The 17,122-nt window shown below is 35.5% G+C and overlaps 1 protein-coding gene and 1 long non-coding RNA gene across 2 annotated transcripts; one reads left to right on the top strand and one right to left on the bottom strand.

The window, feature by feature from the left end:
* Positions 1–1,831: 1,831 nt before the first annotated feature.
* Positions 1,832–15,639, bottom strand: LOC119077989 (neurotactin). The gene is made up of 3 exons (XM_037185369.1): positions 15,378–15,639; positions 6,152–6,698; positions 1,832–5,957 (listed from the first exon to the last, which is right to left on the bottom strand). Exons 2-3 carry the CDS (start codon positions 6,666–6,668, stop codon positions 3,982–3,984), a joined length of 2,493 nt encoding a protein of 830 aa, XP_037041264.1. The 5' UTR covers positions 6,669–6,698; positions 15,378–15,639; the 3' UTR covers positions 1,832–3,981.
* Positions 8,326–15,808, top strand: LOC119077994. Its single transcript, XR_005087918.1, has 3 exons — positions 8,326–8,462; positions 12,159–12,161; positions 15,797–15,808. It is a non-coding gene; the product is annotated as an uncharacterized LOC119077994 (long non-coding RNA).
* Positions 15,809–17,122: the final 1,314 nt, after the last annotated feature.

Genomic DNA, 17,122 nt, shown 5'->3' on the forward strand with positions numbered 1-17,122 from the left:
ATGTTGCTCTCCTCCTGATTCGTAGTAGGTGGAAAACCTCATTTTTAAAGAACTGAAAATCCATTGCTTGCACCAAGTTTGGGCTTATTGTAAAAGATAGATGCAGAGATTTACAAAAAATAAATGGTCACTCAAGATGTACTTTGTACGTCCCAAGAGGTCCCAACCGTTCCAAATTTTGGAAAATGTATGGAAAATCGAGTTTTTCCACACACAAAATTGTTTTAAGAATATAAAGCTTAAGAACTTTACTAAAACAGTTAACCTGTTAGCCTCCACAGACAAAATATTTTTGTAAAAAAAACTAGACCTTAAAAGTCGATGTACGTACCTCAAGGTCCACGCCGGAAAATTTCAACGGTAGATTTTTTGAAGTAATTGACAAAAATGACGTTTTCTCATACATTCTTGAAAATTTCGCCTGACGAGTAACGGGAATCCAGCTGGAAATGGGGCTAGCCAATACTCTCCCTAGCATCCAAACTCTCTCAAAAAATCGATTTAGGGGGGAAAATAAGTTTGAGAAACGCTGATTTTTAATATGGCATAAAAACAACAACAACAACAGGAGCGAACAAAGTAGCAGTCATTCATAAACGTAGTTACCACCTTAATAATTGTAGTTTGGTTGCTATAATTGTAGTTTGGTTGCTAGGGAGAGTATTGGGCTAGCCATAGAAACCGCTTTAAAGGGACCAAATAAAAACCACTCGACTTTTCTATCAAAGATTCACTTTATTCAATTCAATTTTGACAACTTTAATTAACAATTTTCATTATTTTTTACACTCGCACAAAATCCAGAGAACCCATATTCTTTTCCATATAGCATTTTCCATCTTATGATGTGATTCTATTATAATGTAATTATAAGCTATAGAGCTAAATACAAACAAAAAAAGAGTAAAATAAATTAAAATACCATTCATGAATCACAGTATTTTCAAATTAATTTATAAATTTCATGTCAACTTATATGGTAAATCGATGAATAAATTACAATATAAATACTTGATAAAATATATATAATACGACCGCGCTTACAGTGTGTGAGACATTTTTTCATTTCAATTTATTTTTTTTTTGTTATCCTTAAAAAAATATTTTACAAAATATTGAGTTCACTAAAAATAAGATAAAATCAATGAGCCAAAGATGATTATACAAATCATGTTCCAAGAAATATCTCTCCATTAATTCGTAAACGATAAAACATTCATGGTGCTAGACATTTAATCATTACTGTGTGTGCAAGAGAGAAAAAACCATTCCTTCAATGCTGAGAATTATAGCGATGTACAATTAATACTTCGTAAATTTCACTAGTATGCAAAATTTGCAACAGCTGGCCTTCTATCAGCTGGTTTTCATGCTATTGCTTATGCCAGTAGTGTTTTTTTTTGGATTAACTGATGTAAATAATAGCATGAAGACCAGCCATAGCAAAAACCTAACTGTTGTAAATTATGCACAGTGAAATTTACCGTGTGTATTCAAAACAATTCTGGAAAAGCGGTGAGTATTATGTCGCTAATCGAAGTACTAAAATTCTACGGAATTTAATCACAATAAATATGGACGAACTGAGCGTTATCGAATAGATATTTAATTGGTAATCAAATTAAAATAATTGGACTGCTAAAATATGTTGACCAATTGGACTCAATAAAGTCTTTACTCGTTTAAGATTAAATTGTTATCAAAAAAAAATTGCTTCTTACGAACTGTAAGAGAATCTTGCAGGTCCAGAAAATTCTCATTTTTATTAATTTTTCTCATAGCTACATATACCGGCGTCGGATTACCCATGTGAAGTAAATCTTCACAACTAAAAAAAATAATTGGGCAACCAAATCCCGTATAAAATTCCATACAAAACTAGCGCCAGTAAAATTTTAACGATTTAATGTGGGTCATTGAGGTCCCGGTCATGAGGTATTGAAATCTACACCGATGCAAAAAGATATTACCACCTTTCACCACAAAATTGTCAATATATTGTCTTAAAGCCCCAATCTTTTCGGTTTTCCTTTCAATTTGACTAGCTAGGAAATAAAAACGTGTTCCGTTGAAACCCGACATATCGTGTTAGTCTAGCAATTAAAGACCGAAATACATTCACCCGTTTACAATTTAGTTTTTACTGTCGTGTTGAGCCAATATCGCATTGTCTGTGTGCTTTAGAAAGCTTTCTGTTTCTTTTGAATTTCATTCGAAAATGTTTCAGTGGAATACACAAAAAAATCTCCGAAAGCTCTTTAATAGCAAACACAAATGGGATATGGTGTTTCGGTTTAACAATATAGCGTATCCCTTCCAATAATATCATTTTTCTCTAAATGATTTGGAGGGAGCTTTTAAAGTTTTAAGATAAAAAGCTCCCTTCGGAGCACGTTGAAAAAAAAAACTTTTGGCTCCTGCTACGGCTAAACATTGTGAGTGTAAACGTTTGGCTCTTATTTACCAAACTATATTTTGTTCTGTGTGTTGCACTAATATTCCGCTGATTGTTTTTTCGGTATCAAAAAGAATGTAAAATTGTGTCAAAAAACTTCGTACAAATATTAATTTTTACATTTATAATAGTTCTATAAAATGGATCAGTTAGATAGGTTATTAGTTTTAAATATATAGCGAATGTAATTAAGAAAAATTCAACTTAAATTTAAAGAGAAAAAATCGATTCGGACAATAAACACAAAGAATATACAAAAAAAAAATCGAGAAAGATATTGCCGTAAGTAGGGGTACTGAATCAGAGAGCAAATATCATTTTTTTACTTTTATAACTTAAACTTAAAAGTAATTTTTGTTGGTGACGATGTCTGTTAATCTTTGTAATTCTTATAAAGGTCTACAACTAAAATAATATTTTCAATTTGTGTTTCGTCTTCTGTTTATATATTTGTAGTTTCAGCCTTAATTTCGTTATTTCAAAATTGCCATTTTCTTCTAAGAAAATTTTTTCCTCTGTCTTTTATGTCAAGTAAGGATATGGTAAAAAAAGAGTTTGATTGTACATCCGGTTTAAATGTTGTTTCCTTATAACTGGGTCTCAAAGATTTAATTTGTTCAGAATAATGTCATTTGTTTTGTCTTTTTAACTTTAACTTTTTGTTAGATATTTAAGTGGAAGAAAGGAGATTTTGGCTATGTTGACGTCAGTCTTTTTTGGTTCATTTTTACTTTAGATTTCTTTTCTATAAACTGATAAATTGACTAACAATCAAACTCTCCTAATATATTGAAACGAGATAGATCTACTGTTACATAATGAATCCGGCTATGGTATTTTATCGATTAATGAAGGAAATTCAATTCACTTTAGACACAAACGGTAAATTGTCTAAATCGGAAATCGACCACAAAATTTTGTTATGGTCAATCGTTTACACGTTTCACATAACTACCTGTGGTGTAATGACGGATTTACATAATAGTTATTTTCCTAGCAAAAAGGCTCGCTCCGCTCGTATGACAAACTTGGTCTAGTGCTGAAACAGTCAACATTTCAACACTTGTAACACAACATACTGTTACGTCCCTAGGATAGGAAAGTATTTCTTGTTTTGCAGTAGTGTGGCTTTAGTGGCTTCAGAACTGTTACCATGAACAAAGTGAATACATAACATGAAGAGAAATTAAAAGTGGGGCTTCAATGAATGTCTCAAACTAAACTTTCCTTCCTTGTTATGTATGCAACAAATTGTTGCACTGTTACACAGATGTTATGCGAAATGATGCCCTTAAAAACTAGACAACTTTTAGAGCTTACAAGGCCAATTTCGTTAGAAACATTCGTGAACTGTTCGTGAACCTTTGGATGCTGAACATCCAAACGAATTTCCTTCTTACCGATCTAAATGTATTGAGTCAACACTAACTTCTGTTCTCACTGTTTTCTGTTTTGGTATTTTATAATGAAAATGATTTTCCTTTTCAAAAAATAAATATTTTTTTCTAAAACTGACCACCATCTCTTTAATCCAGCCGAGCGTACCTGGGTACAATATCCCTTGTAATCCAGAAGTCACAATTCGGATAATTCTCCACCGACAAAGCATCTTGACCGATATCCAACACTCGTCGACGCACTTCGAATTGCTTGATTTCGCCGTGCGATACGTAATGGTAAAACAATTGTTGAATAGCCGAAACGTAACGACGTTGTTCGGGTGTGTGTGGTTCATAACGGCCCAAAATTGCCTGAACGTCGTCGTCAACGCCAGCCAGATTTAGCTCGCCAGCGGTCTGTGTGACTACATAGAACGGTACAGATGGCTGAAGTCGAGCTATCGTCAATAATGGGCAAATGGTGCGGATATCGGAAATCATCGATACCAAGCCTTGATATGTGGCATTGTAACGTTTTAGCACAACATCAACTAATCCCAGTTGACCGATGATGCTGTTCTGGATGTGCTCCTTTACAAGTTCCGGTGTCCATTCCTTGTGTTTCAAGAACAATTTTTCGGAATGACTTTCATGCGCTGTTGTACCGATTACCAACTTCTTCGGAACGAAATCTTCTTTTTTCCACACATTCGCTGGATGTTCGTGTAAAATTTGTCCATCCAAAACCAACCACTCGTGTCGCGATGATACGTTTTCAGCACTTGTCGGCAAATCCGCCCAAACACGACGCCATGTATCTGGCACGGCATCCAACAATTCTTCATCTTCTGCTTTACGTAAGCATTCGGCATCTTGACACTTGACTTGACCCAAATAAGCCGCATTCGCACGTTCCGATTCTGGAAGTGTTTTTCCCGGGAAGGAGGATGCGCCTGATGTGACCCATGCTCTTGCAAACAGATCTTGGGCTTGTGGTGATGTTACCAATGCCGTGACAATGGTGGCACCAGCTCGGTGACCGAATAACGTTACAGCTTTCGGGTTGCCGCCGAAATGATGAATGTTCAAATTGACCCATTTCAAAACGGCCAAAATATCGCTCAGACCATAGTTACCAGATGTTGGCGGATGTGTCGATTTCGACAATGCGTCCAACGATAAGAAACCGAATATGCCAACACGGAAATTCGGACGAACGAAAATGACATCTCTGGCTCTAGCATATCGAGCAGATGGTCGCAGAATGTTTGGCGAATTACCAGTGAACGATTCCGCACCGACTAGAACCACCACCGGTAATGGATTGTCGTATCGGACGTGTGGAGTGATAACATCAAGTTTCAGACAATCTTCGGTGCCATCGACAGAACCATTTGCATAAATTTGCCAGCACACTGGCGTTGAGTTATGAGCTTTAAATGTTCCATTCCAACAGCCATCGACATTATCAATTACCTGAGCTGGCTTCCACCGATTTTCACCAACCGGCGGTATCGCATAAGGAATGCCTCGGAATGCAAACGCGAAGGTATCTTCTAGGACACCTTCAACCATTCCGCACGATGTAACTGCTTGAATAAACTTTCCATCGCGGACTGGTGCAGAAGTTAATTCAGATTTGCCAATAAATGTGAAGCAAAAGATCAGAGCCACCAATAAGAAGAACAACAGAACTCCACCCACGATGGCCAAATCATCCATGGACAAATGATATCCTCTAATTCTTTCGACGATTGTCTTCTTTGCAGTGATTGGCACTTGCTCTTCACCTGCTTCTGTCTCCTTTTTCTTTTCATTTTCACCATCATCCTTTTCTGTAATTTTTACTGTTTCGAGGCTGTCATTCTCAACTGCAATCGCTTTGTCAGTCACATCTTTTCCGTTTTCAGTGTCCTTTAACGAATCATCTAGCGTTTCCATTGAGGCAAGTCCGGCTTTGTTGTTCGGTCCCCCACCCATTTCAACGTCCGCGTCACGGTTTCCCTTAAGTGATCGCAATTTTTTTGGTATGTTCGCAATGGGAAGCCGTATGGCATTTAGAAGAGACTTTTTTGGTGGTGCTGGTTCATCGACTGATTCAGTTTTTGGTTCTTCGACAGTTTCTAAAATGAAAGAGAAAAAATTATTAAAATTTGTCACATCGGCCTTCAGGCCTTCAGGTCCGAACTGGCCATGTGAGTTCGGACGATTCTTTTCGGGCCTTTTACAAATGTATGTAGCCAGTCCAACCCTGCACGATTCAAACACTGAAACATATGCAGTCTGCGGATAGAAGTAATGTGCATAATTGACTTACCTCCTTCGCCTTTTTCTTCCTTTTCCTCCTTCTTCTCTGGTTCTTCAACCGCTTCAGCTGGTTTCTTTGCAAACGGATTTCTAAACCTGAATGACGAGAAAATGCTTGGTCTGGTTTCCTTAGCCACCTTTTCCTGTTCTTCTGCTTTAGCCTCATTTCCGGCATTCTCCAGCAACTCCCCATCGGCACCATCACCATCAGACTTTGGCTTGTTGCGAGTAAAGAAACCCGGCATTTTGATACCACCAATCGGTATTTTCTTTGGTTTCACCTCACGGCCCTCCTGGGTGGTCGGTGTTTTCTCCGGAATGTCAATGATTTCATCGCCATTAGCAACCGGCTTCTTGTCGGCTGATTCGTCGATTTTCTTCTCGTCAGCATTTGGTGTGTCGGCCGATTCGTTTTCTGACTTTTTGTCGTCTTTATTCAACAGTTTCTCAGTCTCTTTTGGCTCTTCGACTTCAGTGGCTGGAGCCGTTTCGGTGGGTGTTGTTTCTTTTTCGTCTGTTTCGCCCATTTTACAGAACGCCAATGGTTATTTTTATGTCTGAAAGCAGAAAGAATTCTTTGTTATGAAAAACAATCGAGAAATTCTCTACACAAAAATAGATCCATCGTATCGATATAGTTCTGTTCAATATAGTAAGAGTGTGTTGTGTTAAATGCATTAGATATAACGCTAAGTGCATTATTATCCCCAAGCTATTATAAAAGTGTACAAACACAATAGATGCATTCACACACAATGATGTACGTTTGCAACTTTTATTCAATGGTCGGTCATTACATGTATTGATAACGAACAGCTAAACGTTCGAAATAAAAATGTTGGCGCTGATACAACGAAGAATGAGGATATACAATTATTCGTTTAAATTAAAGTACTTGTTTCTTTTCAAGACTAAAAGTACCTACAAACTCACCACATGAACGCTAAGACTCAATTTTTTTTTTATCATTGTCGATGCCAATTATAGTTTATATTCAACCATAATAACACTCCAGCAATTGGTTTTAAAGAAAACGATCTCCAGGTCAAGAACCTTTTCGGTGAAACAACAAAAATGAAACGAATATAATAAAATAATAGGCAAAGATTGATCTCCTTATAGAGTTCTCAAACACTTTAATGTTAACATTACAACGGCAATTTAATTACAATGTAGAAAATAATGCTATTAAGCCTACCTTCGGAGAGTTCGGGTGATTAATAACATCATTTTATTGGATACAAAGAATTGTCGACCATTTTTAAATGAAGTTTCCGTTCGTGGTGAGCGGAATAAATTGATACGTGGTGGTTATTAAGTAACGATTATTGACTCTTTGTTGAGAAAATATACGCAAAAAAAGGAATAGGAAAGAAAGAGCGCAAAGAGGTGGAAAAAATATATGACTCATGGCGTGTATTTATATATTATAAATTGTGGTATAAGTGAACAAAAGAGTTTTTTTTAAACTTCTCGTCTATGTCAATTCTTACAACCTCTTACTGCAGGAGTTGGACAAACTTTAACGTATTAAGTACAGCATTAAGGCCACCTGTGCTGTTTTTGGCTCCAACTGAATTTCCTGGACCAAAAACACACAGATGGATGATAGACTGTGTGGTCGAAGATACTAGATCATTGGTGGTCGCGGATTGGAGAAGTCTGGCTGAGGACAGGAACGAGTGGAGGAAGTTAGTAGAGTCAACCAAAACACGCTAGCGTTGACAATGGCTGCTAAGTAAGTAATTAAAAACACACAAAACACACTAAGAATACCATCGGTATCACCTGGAGCGTTTCAAAATCGTATGTGTGTCAACCCAGGGAACTGTGAGTATTTGAATTTGAATTGTGCATTTGAGGACCAGATGGTAAGCTTGAGCAACGGACTCTGCCCATAATAGATCATCTTTAAGGAGAGAAACAGAAAATTATGGGTAAATATCGAGAAAATGATGCTGAATAGGAAAGTACAGGCGATGTCAGTAGATTTTAAATATTAACAGTTTTTCAGATGGTCCTCTCACACTGGTACTTGTACTCTTGTACTACTTGTTTATAGGCTACACGCTCGTCGTAGTGGTTAAACCATATAAAAACGATCGTTTTGATTGTATGAGTGGATCAGCTGAAATAACAGCTGAGGCAAATCTATGTCTCAATTTCAATGACATTCTCTGTTCTGTATTCCACGAGTGCTTCCACTGTTCAAAGATTAAATGAATCAAAACACCTCTTGGAATGAAATTGGTCAAAGTGAGCCAAGAATTAAGTATAAATACGAGGTGCTTGTATGAAAGAAATTTAGAATAAACATGAACGTTGAACGGGCAAGCCCAATATAAAGTGTAAAATAAAATTTCGAATACAATGATAAAAAAAATACAAAATCGAGTTAATGAGTTAATTAGTCAATTGAAACTCGCCATTCTAATCTTGGACTGATCGATCATACTTAGTAATATTCGTCAGAGATTTAATAACCTAATTAATTAGGGTAGGCCAGGCAAGTATATCGCTGGAGTTTTTCGGTTAGAACTATAGCTATAGCACTCAGGTCATAACCAATGCTTCGTCTAAAGAAAGGATGGAAAATATCAAATTAACATAAAAATGTAGTAAATCGAGCGATCATTATTATGAACCATCTCCTTTCGTAGATCAATTTTGTTAATTATATACCTCAAATCGATTGAAATGGAGCAACCAGTTATTCAGAAGTGAGTAAACGTAGCACAACAAGGAAAAAAAAGTTCACAATTCTATTGAAATAAACATGAGTTTAGAGAACGGAAATGTGCACACGCAGGTAACACAAGTTCCTCTCACGAAGAGCCTCTTTTCTTTATTTATATCTGCTTTTTTCAATCATTTTCTTATAATCATCGAACAGAATACTTCCATGTAACGTATATAGATGCTTTAAACGAGTAAAGAACGTATAGTTTTATAATTGATATTTTTTTCCCTTTCGTCCGTTCGTTCACCAATGATCTGATTAATTCCGCCAGCTGCAAACAGCAGCGTGAAATTCGGTTCTCTTTTTTCTTGTTGTTCGACAATCATTTTGTGTTTTTTTTCGTCTTTTTTATATCGAATGCGCGGTACACACATTTATTGACTGCTTCCGTCCACATATATATAGTATGTTCATGACCTTGATGGATTTGAAGCATGTCAATCGAAATGGAGTTAAACGAGTCTTAAAGAACGATGCTGTAGGTTTGAAAATATTTCCATTGCTCAGAGATTGGGAAACGATATTAGAGTAGAATTTCGTTACGGGCAAGACAAAACAATTTTCGATTTTTTTTTAAATTATTTAGAAATCCATTTAAATCGTAGCGTGTTCCAGGAGAACGGTTGGGTCTTTTTTTTCTGTGAAATCGTTGTCGATCGAAATAAATAAGAGCACGTGTTGTGTTTCCTTGCGGTTGGTATGTACAGAATTTCTACAATTTGTTTTTGATTTGAATTAACTCTAAAACACGCAAAGAAATTAAAAACCACTTTGTTGTTTAAATTCCCCAGCCCCATTTAACAATGTTGCATACATTATTATAAGGTATGTGCGTTGTGCTAGCTGATGCATACAATGCATTGTGCATTCTATATTTGAATCGTCGAGGACGATCAAATTGTAAAATGAGAGCATATGTCAATTCCTTCTGATATGTTAGGGGTCATTCAAAAATAATAATCAGAAATTCTACCACGCACAAACCAAAATCGTGAATGAAACAGTTCGTGTAGACAGAGGTGGATACGAGAAATTGCTATTCACGTAGCATGGTGTGAATGAAAAACATTTGTAAAAAAATCATGGAAATTGATCATGTCGCGACGTCATTGTTTTCCTTCGTACTTTTCTCTAGTGGAGACATCTACGTATTCTCATAACTGAATTTATGATTCAACATATCACTAATCCTTTTTTTTCAGTGGTGCCACACACGCTTTCATAGCTGAATATGGATCAACATAATGATATGAGTCTGAGTCTGCTCTATTACTTAGGATATGGAATAGCAAATTCGTACAAGACGAAGCATGACTGGTACTCTAACTAGGGTACTGAAACTTGACAGAGTGTCACACAACTGTAAAACACTGTAAAAAATCGTTTCCTAAAAATAGTACTCCATCTGGCTGTGTAATTGATCATTACAATGTTGAGCAAAATGTTGAATTGGTTGGGGACATAGATGTTGAGGAAAGAAACACAGATAGAATTGGAAGTACCTTCTAACAATACCTTATTTCGAGGAATTTCTTGAAAATTTTCGAAAAGTTTTTCTTTGAAATTCAAGGAAAATTTCAAAAAATTCGAGAATTTTCAAGAAAAAATTTCTCTTCCTTCCTTCCAGTATGGCATTCAAACTATAAAAATTTTTTGATTATGTTCCAAAATTTAATTTGATTTTCGAACGAATGTGCAGCTTTTGGCCTGTCTAATCCTTCTCTTAACAAGTTTTGGCACGCTCTCCGAAAACCTCTTAGATGTGGGATTTGTGAATGGCCCCTTGATAGTAAGAATCTATTTTTAGAGAGCCGAAAATTTTAATGAAAAATTACTCTCGACATTACACTGCACAGAACTCAAAACAGTAATAAAACAGCTGAAGGAATAATCTCTATAGCAAATGGCATTCCTTTATATGGATTGAATCAACGACGTAGTTCAGTGCGATGTGAATTGAATCACGACATAAATTTAGTGCGGTAACGAATAGCTCCATACGTTTCGAAATTTTGACAACACGCAACAACAGTTGTTGTTTATAGTTAATGCTCTCCGTATTCACATCAGAAAAAGAATAGAACATGGGCACCATCTTGAGTATTATAATATTATGTTGAGGCCTTGAACAAAGAACCACATCGGTTCGTCATCATTAAAAATGTATGTTTTTTGGCATATGTGTCTTTCATAAAAATATACCAAACAGCGTCGTCAGTAAAGATTTTCTTTTTTTGATACAGTTGCGAGACCTTTTATTCATTATAAAGAAATTCAGAATTTCATTGTGCTCGTTTCACATTAACAGAAAAAAAAAACGAAACAAACAAATGTAACACGTATAACTATATAAGCAAAAGAGTCGCGTATAATATACTATGAAACGTAGAGAGGTAACATGCTCAGTGAACCTGATCATTCAACTTCCCTTCAGCACCTAAAAAAACGTCTAACCGTGTTTTATGTTATGTTGTGGTGTATTTTATGTAAAAAGCAGCAGTGACGTTTTTATGGGTATGCAACTAGAACCGTCGCTGAAGCCGAACGTTACCAGTACTCTTTTTTTCGATTCCACGGTACACAAACCAATTAAAAGCGAAAATATATTGCGTTTTGTGAACATTATGAAAAATGATTCCTCCACATCATGACAATATATCAATAATATTTTCGGTAATAGTGTGTTGCGGTTCAACACAACAACCAACCAAAATATAAATAAATAAAGAGTGTGCAGGATACAGGCCATATTGACTTCTGAATGGGGTCTATTAACAATTTTATTGTTTTACGGAACGGTTGAGAAAATAAACATTAATGAGGTGTTTAAAAGGGATCGCATCGTAACGGCTTTTGTTTTAGATAAACTATCCAATTATGATGAACGAAGAGACACTTTACAGTCAATTCAAATGTTCAAAGGATTTCCTTCTTAAATGAGTCAAATATTTGTACGATTCAGACATGGTTTATGCTTATGTAACAGTTGGAGGTAGAAATGGATTATCGTTGTTGAAAACGGTAATTAATATTCTACTGATGAGTCGAGATGTTCCGTCTCAGTCATAAACATTCTTACTGGAAAAACTACCACTTATTTGACCCAATTGTAGAATAAGACAACAATCCAGCCTTGAATGCCTTGTCATCTCTGTTATAGACAACGACGACAAAATTAAGCGATGAACTGCGAATTACGTCTTCTTTATGGTCAGATGGTGGGCTTATGAAGTACTAGAATTTGTATCAAATGTTGGGTGATATGTTGTAAACAAAGTACGTAGCAGATTTTACTGAACCTCGCTCGACATGTGTAAAAGATCTACACTAAATAAATTGTTGCTGTCGTGATTGCGTCTCGACTTTTTTTGATCTTCTAGTACGGTTAGTTACAAATTTGCAAAAAATTCGAAACGACTAAAATCATTGAATTTTTTGCTTGCATCCTTTGTAAGCAATTTAAATCAATATTCAGGAGACGTCCATCTTCCTCTTACAGACTGTTCACTAAATACGCTAAGAACCTTTGAGTAATTATACCATCAATATCCACTAGGCCATTCCTAGATGGTGTTTTAACGTTACACAATTTTGCAACGAACCAAACCACCAATATCACAAAACGTACAAGAAGTCTTCTACAAAATAAGAACGAAAGGGGAAGAGACTGAGAACCAATAATCACGTCTTGCGACGTCGCTTTGATGGAACGAGCCAACGAAGATGAGAAGCTGTTTCGACCTCCGAATATGGTGGTGGTCACAGGGCAGTATAGGACAACCCATCGTCAGTTGTTGCCACCATATTCGTTCACCGGACAGCGAATATTACCTCTTGAACGAAGTGATATGTAATATTCTGACACAATTTGCTAGGTATCTAGCACGTAGGAATCAACGAAGGTGACACTTTTAAGCTATTACGTGTCTTGCCTCTACGTAACTTTGAAAAACTATTTGCTAACACAGAGTCGAAAACAACGAGGGCAGAAACACAAGGAAAAAACTCTTCAACTTCATCTAAAGAACACTCACTTCTTATCAATATCCACTAGGCCATTCCTAGAAGGTGTTTTAACGTTACACAATTTTGCAACGAACCAAATTACTCTAAGCTAAGAACCTTTTTTTATTTTATTAAACATAGTAGCTCGAGCTAGTCGAGCGCGCACGGAGGCCATCTGTGTGGGCCTATTGTGCTTACTATTACTTGTTTCTTACACTTGTGGTTTAAGTGAATCTGCCTGTACTAGCTATGTAGTTTAGGATGTTTTGTGGTTCCAAATGTATAATCAATTTGTGATTGATTAGATGACCCCCATATCTACTTCGATCATTGGTTATTTTAGAGAAATTAGTGAGTTTTTAGGAATTTATTTCCCCTAGGCCCTGCGCTCCATACCCGAGCCCATTTTAGAGAAAATATGGCCTCGAATATTCTCGATTTTCTCGAAAATCATTTTCAAGAAAATTCGAAAAATTGAAAATTAAAGTGAAGAATGTTGACACGGTTGAAGGGGTACAAAGTAGATAAGAAAAATCTGGCTTTTTTAAGCAAGTGAGTGTGCTAATTTGTTGGACTTTATGTTTATTACTCCTTCCATGTTCAACCTCATTCGAAAAAATGCAATCAAATCTCTTGATAACACTTTGAAACGAGCCGTTTCTCTCTAACTCATCGATCTAATTATAGGTTGACACTCCAGTTCAAATCCTACAAATTCAATTGCTTATTATAAAAACCGTTTTAACCTTCACCTCCATATAACAATGTTTTCTTCAATTAGTTTCACGGAAAATTTGCTGAGACATGCAAGAGTCGACACATCATAATCAAAATCCTGAATGAATTCTTTTCAAAACTAAATGACATCCTCAATTCAATGAAGTAGAAAAAAAATTCGCTGATAAGCATGCAGTAAATTGATGGAATGAAAGAATTCCATTTGCGTTTTGAATGGTATCAATACGGATTTTACTTATGTTGGATGAACTTGAATCTTTTCACTCTCTTTTCATATCATATCGCATTCTAACTGATAACGATATTTAGCCACACAATAAATATAATGCGGCTGTGTGTATAACAGTCGCCGTACCCGTAATAATCTTTCCATTTAGTTTACACTTTAATTTTCAATGGCTTAATTAGATTAATAACTCCACAATAAATCTTTTTATAGATAGACCTTTATGCGGGTTAAAAAATTATTTTTTGTTGGAACATTTCAACAGATTTTTTGTTATTTATTGTACACACACTTGTGTGTGGCATTTAATTTTTATTTTACAGATGGTCTTTTTAATTCGGAGTTTTCATGTGAAAAGGAGAAATAAATGATTTGAAGTGAAGAAGAAAACGATTGTGTGTGTTAAAGGCTATAGGTTACATACTTGATCAATTTACTATAATCATAAACGGTTTTTTTTTTCGGTGTAATATAACCGTCCAAAAGCGGGCTAGCATAAACAGAGAACATTTAAATATATCGTAATTTAATGTACAAACACAGCACACAGTTTAAGTATAAATTCAATTTCAAATTATCTGAAATTATTACTGTTTTAGTCATTACACACATTAGGAGTAAACATTCAAAACATTCCAGAAACGAACCGAAAACCTTAATTCAAAATGGATTAATCGTATTAAATCGCGTACACATAGAGAAGGGTATGCATGGCATGCATTATGCAAGCACAAATCATTAATTTTATTGTTTTGAACATAGGGGATTCTCATTCCCGAAAGCAAGTTATGCATACGATGTTATCGATGCAGGAAAAAAAATGGAATCGGAATAACACATCAGCGCTTTAACTACAAGAGAACCGGTGAGCATAAACGAGCATAAAAGCAAAAAAAAAAGAATCAGTGATACTTATTGTGCATAGTTCGTATATATACACCGAACTATAATACACAATTTCTACGCGACATATACCACCGCATGTGCTGAGGGTTAATACTCTGTCAATTTCAACCCCCAAAGCTAACAATTTCAGCGTTTTCTGTTGTATGTGTTGGTGATTTCTTTCTATATATGCCTTCGTATACACACTGTGTATTTTAAAGAATGGCGTCATTTTTTTCGGTATATGATTTGAAAACTACCCTTAACAACACAAAATGTTGTCATTGAACGTGATTTTTGTGTAGGTAAAAGTAGAAGATCGAGGAAAACGGATTCGTTTTTGCATTTCTGAAACAAAATGAATTTTTAACCAGAAACTGGCGGTGTTTATTTTGTGCGAATGAAAGAAGTTCCAAGGAGTAGAAGACAATAGAAAAATTTATTTTCATGTTTTTTCAAAGGGGGTTGATGCTGTAGAGCTAAAATTTCTGCCTCATAGACTCTTATACGGTTGAGATTGCATAATGCATACGATAAATTTCGAATCAAGACTAAATCCCTTAATACACACTCCACTCATCGAACAATTGAAATATAAAAATATCGATTTTGTGTACACCAATTCGAAACGGAAAAACTCACCAAATAAATGAACAAAATGTATTTCGTTTAATCCCAGAGTGTAATACTCAATATATCCAAGTCTGTGAGACACACACTACCGTCAGACGGAAAAACAAATCACTTCAATTCTGTTTACGATCCAATAAATTTCAATTTTAACATTTTCTATTCTAACAGAAATTCATAAAAGAAATTCAATGGCGCCGAATGTAACAACGTTTTTTTCGTTCTTTCTCTTCTCACTAACGATCCGACCTGTATGAAAGTTAATAAGAAACTATCGCCGGCTGCCGGCCAGAACACAACATACCCATCAACGATTTTTTTATTTTGAAAACAAGAAAGTAAAATGTTTCGTTTGCGCAGTTCCCTCAGCGCTGTGTATATTATACCAATGTGGTATATACACACCATCGAAGAACGAAAGAAATATAGAGAATTTTGTTGTTTTATTATACGTACGCATTACGCATGTGAAAAATACGGGAAAAATATATCGTTGCACTCGAACAGAAAATTTCCATCGCCCCTACCTAGTATTAAGTGTTGTTGAGTTTGTCGTGGTGCAGAGATTTTTGAAATTTTTCTTTACAAACGATGTGATTGTAAATCGTGAAGAAATCACTCCGACAAAAAACAGATGAACTCTGGGTACTGCCTTGTTATAAATAGCAATAAATAAATAAATTTCAACAAATGAAGTAATAGATTCTCAGTCAAACACTAGACTATTTTCTAAACAAAAGAAGTAAAAGATTTAAAGAATATATCGCGGTCCCCTTGCCACACCATTTATAAACGGTTAAAAATGCATAATTGAGTAGGTCACAGCTTTCCTCTAGGTCAAATAAAGTCCTAAAATTTCGTAGTATGAAAAGACAATAGATTTAAGACTAAGTCCTTCGCGCTACTGTTATGTCTATTATACGCCCTTCGCACTTATTGAACCATTTCTACATTTTCAAATTCGCTTTTACTGAAAAGAAAATTGCTTCAAACTTTATACTTACCATAAAACCTCATTAATACAACGAAATCTTGCCTTGAAATTCCACATTCGCCTTTCCATCAAAAGTAAATCGAATTTTAATGAATCCTTTCAACCTACTGTATTTTACATTGTAGAATCGGCTACGGTAACGTTCTGTATTTTAATTCAACGACGAAATAAACTCACACGTACAGGACACAATATTTTTATTCCGTTCTCTATTTTGTTACAACCCTTGTCGTAGGCTTTCAACGCATCGCGCTTCTTTATTTTAATGATACGCACACATTCAATTCACTTCTATCGGATACACACATGCTTTGGTTTTTAACTAACGACCTAAAGCAGACAAGGACAGCATCAAATTACAACCCCTGTGTGTACATGATTTTTTTCTAACACAATTCTCTATGGACTATGCACATACAAGGCTTCGGGGTTTTTTTTTTCATTGTATTGAACACATTTTGGAAATCGTAAAAATTGCAATAAGAATTCAGGTAGAAAAACAAATGTTTCTATCATTTCTACAGGGGAACCGTCAGACCAGAATCGATTTTCAAAATTATACCATGGCCAAACATGGTATTATAAAACATTGTTGTACTCGCAACAACGAACAACTTATTTTCAATGTTAACAAACACTATTAATGATTCCACAAAAAAAAACCGTTTATCTTTCACGCGGCAAGCGCCTCTGTTTAACTTTTGTTAACACTTTCTATTCAATTCCGTTTACGCGTCTCTAATGGTGTTACTAAAAGGATAAC

This window comes from Bradysia coprophila, unplaced genomic scaffold, assembly GCF_014529535.1.
Source record: "Bradysia coprophila strain Holo2 unplaced genomic scaffold, BU_Bcop_v1 contig_24, whole genome shotgun sequence".
NCBI lineage: Eukaryota > Metazoa > Arthropoda > Insecta > Diptera > Sciaridae > Bradysia > Bradysia coprophila.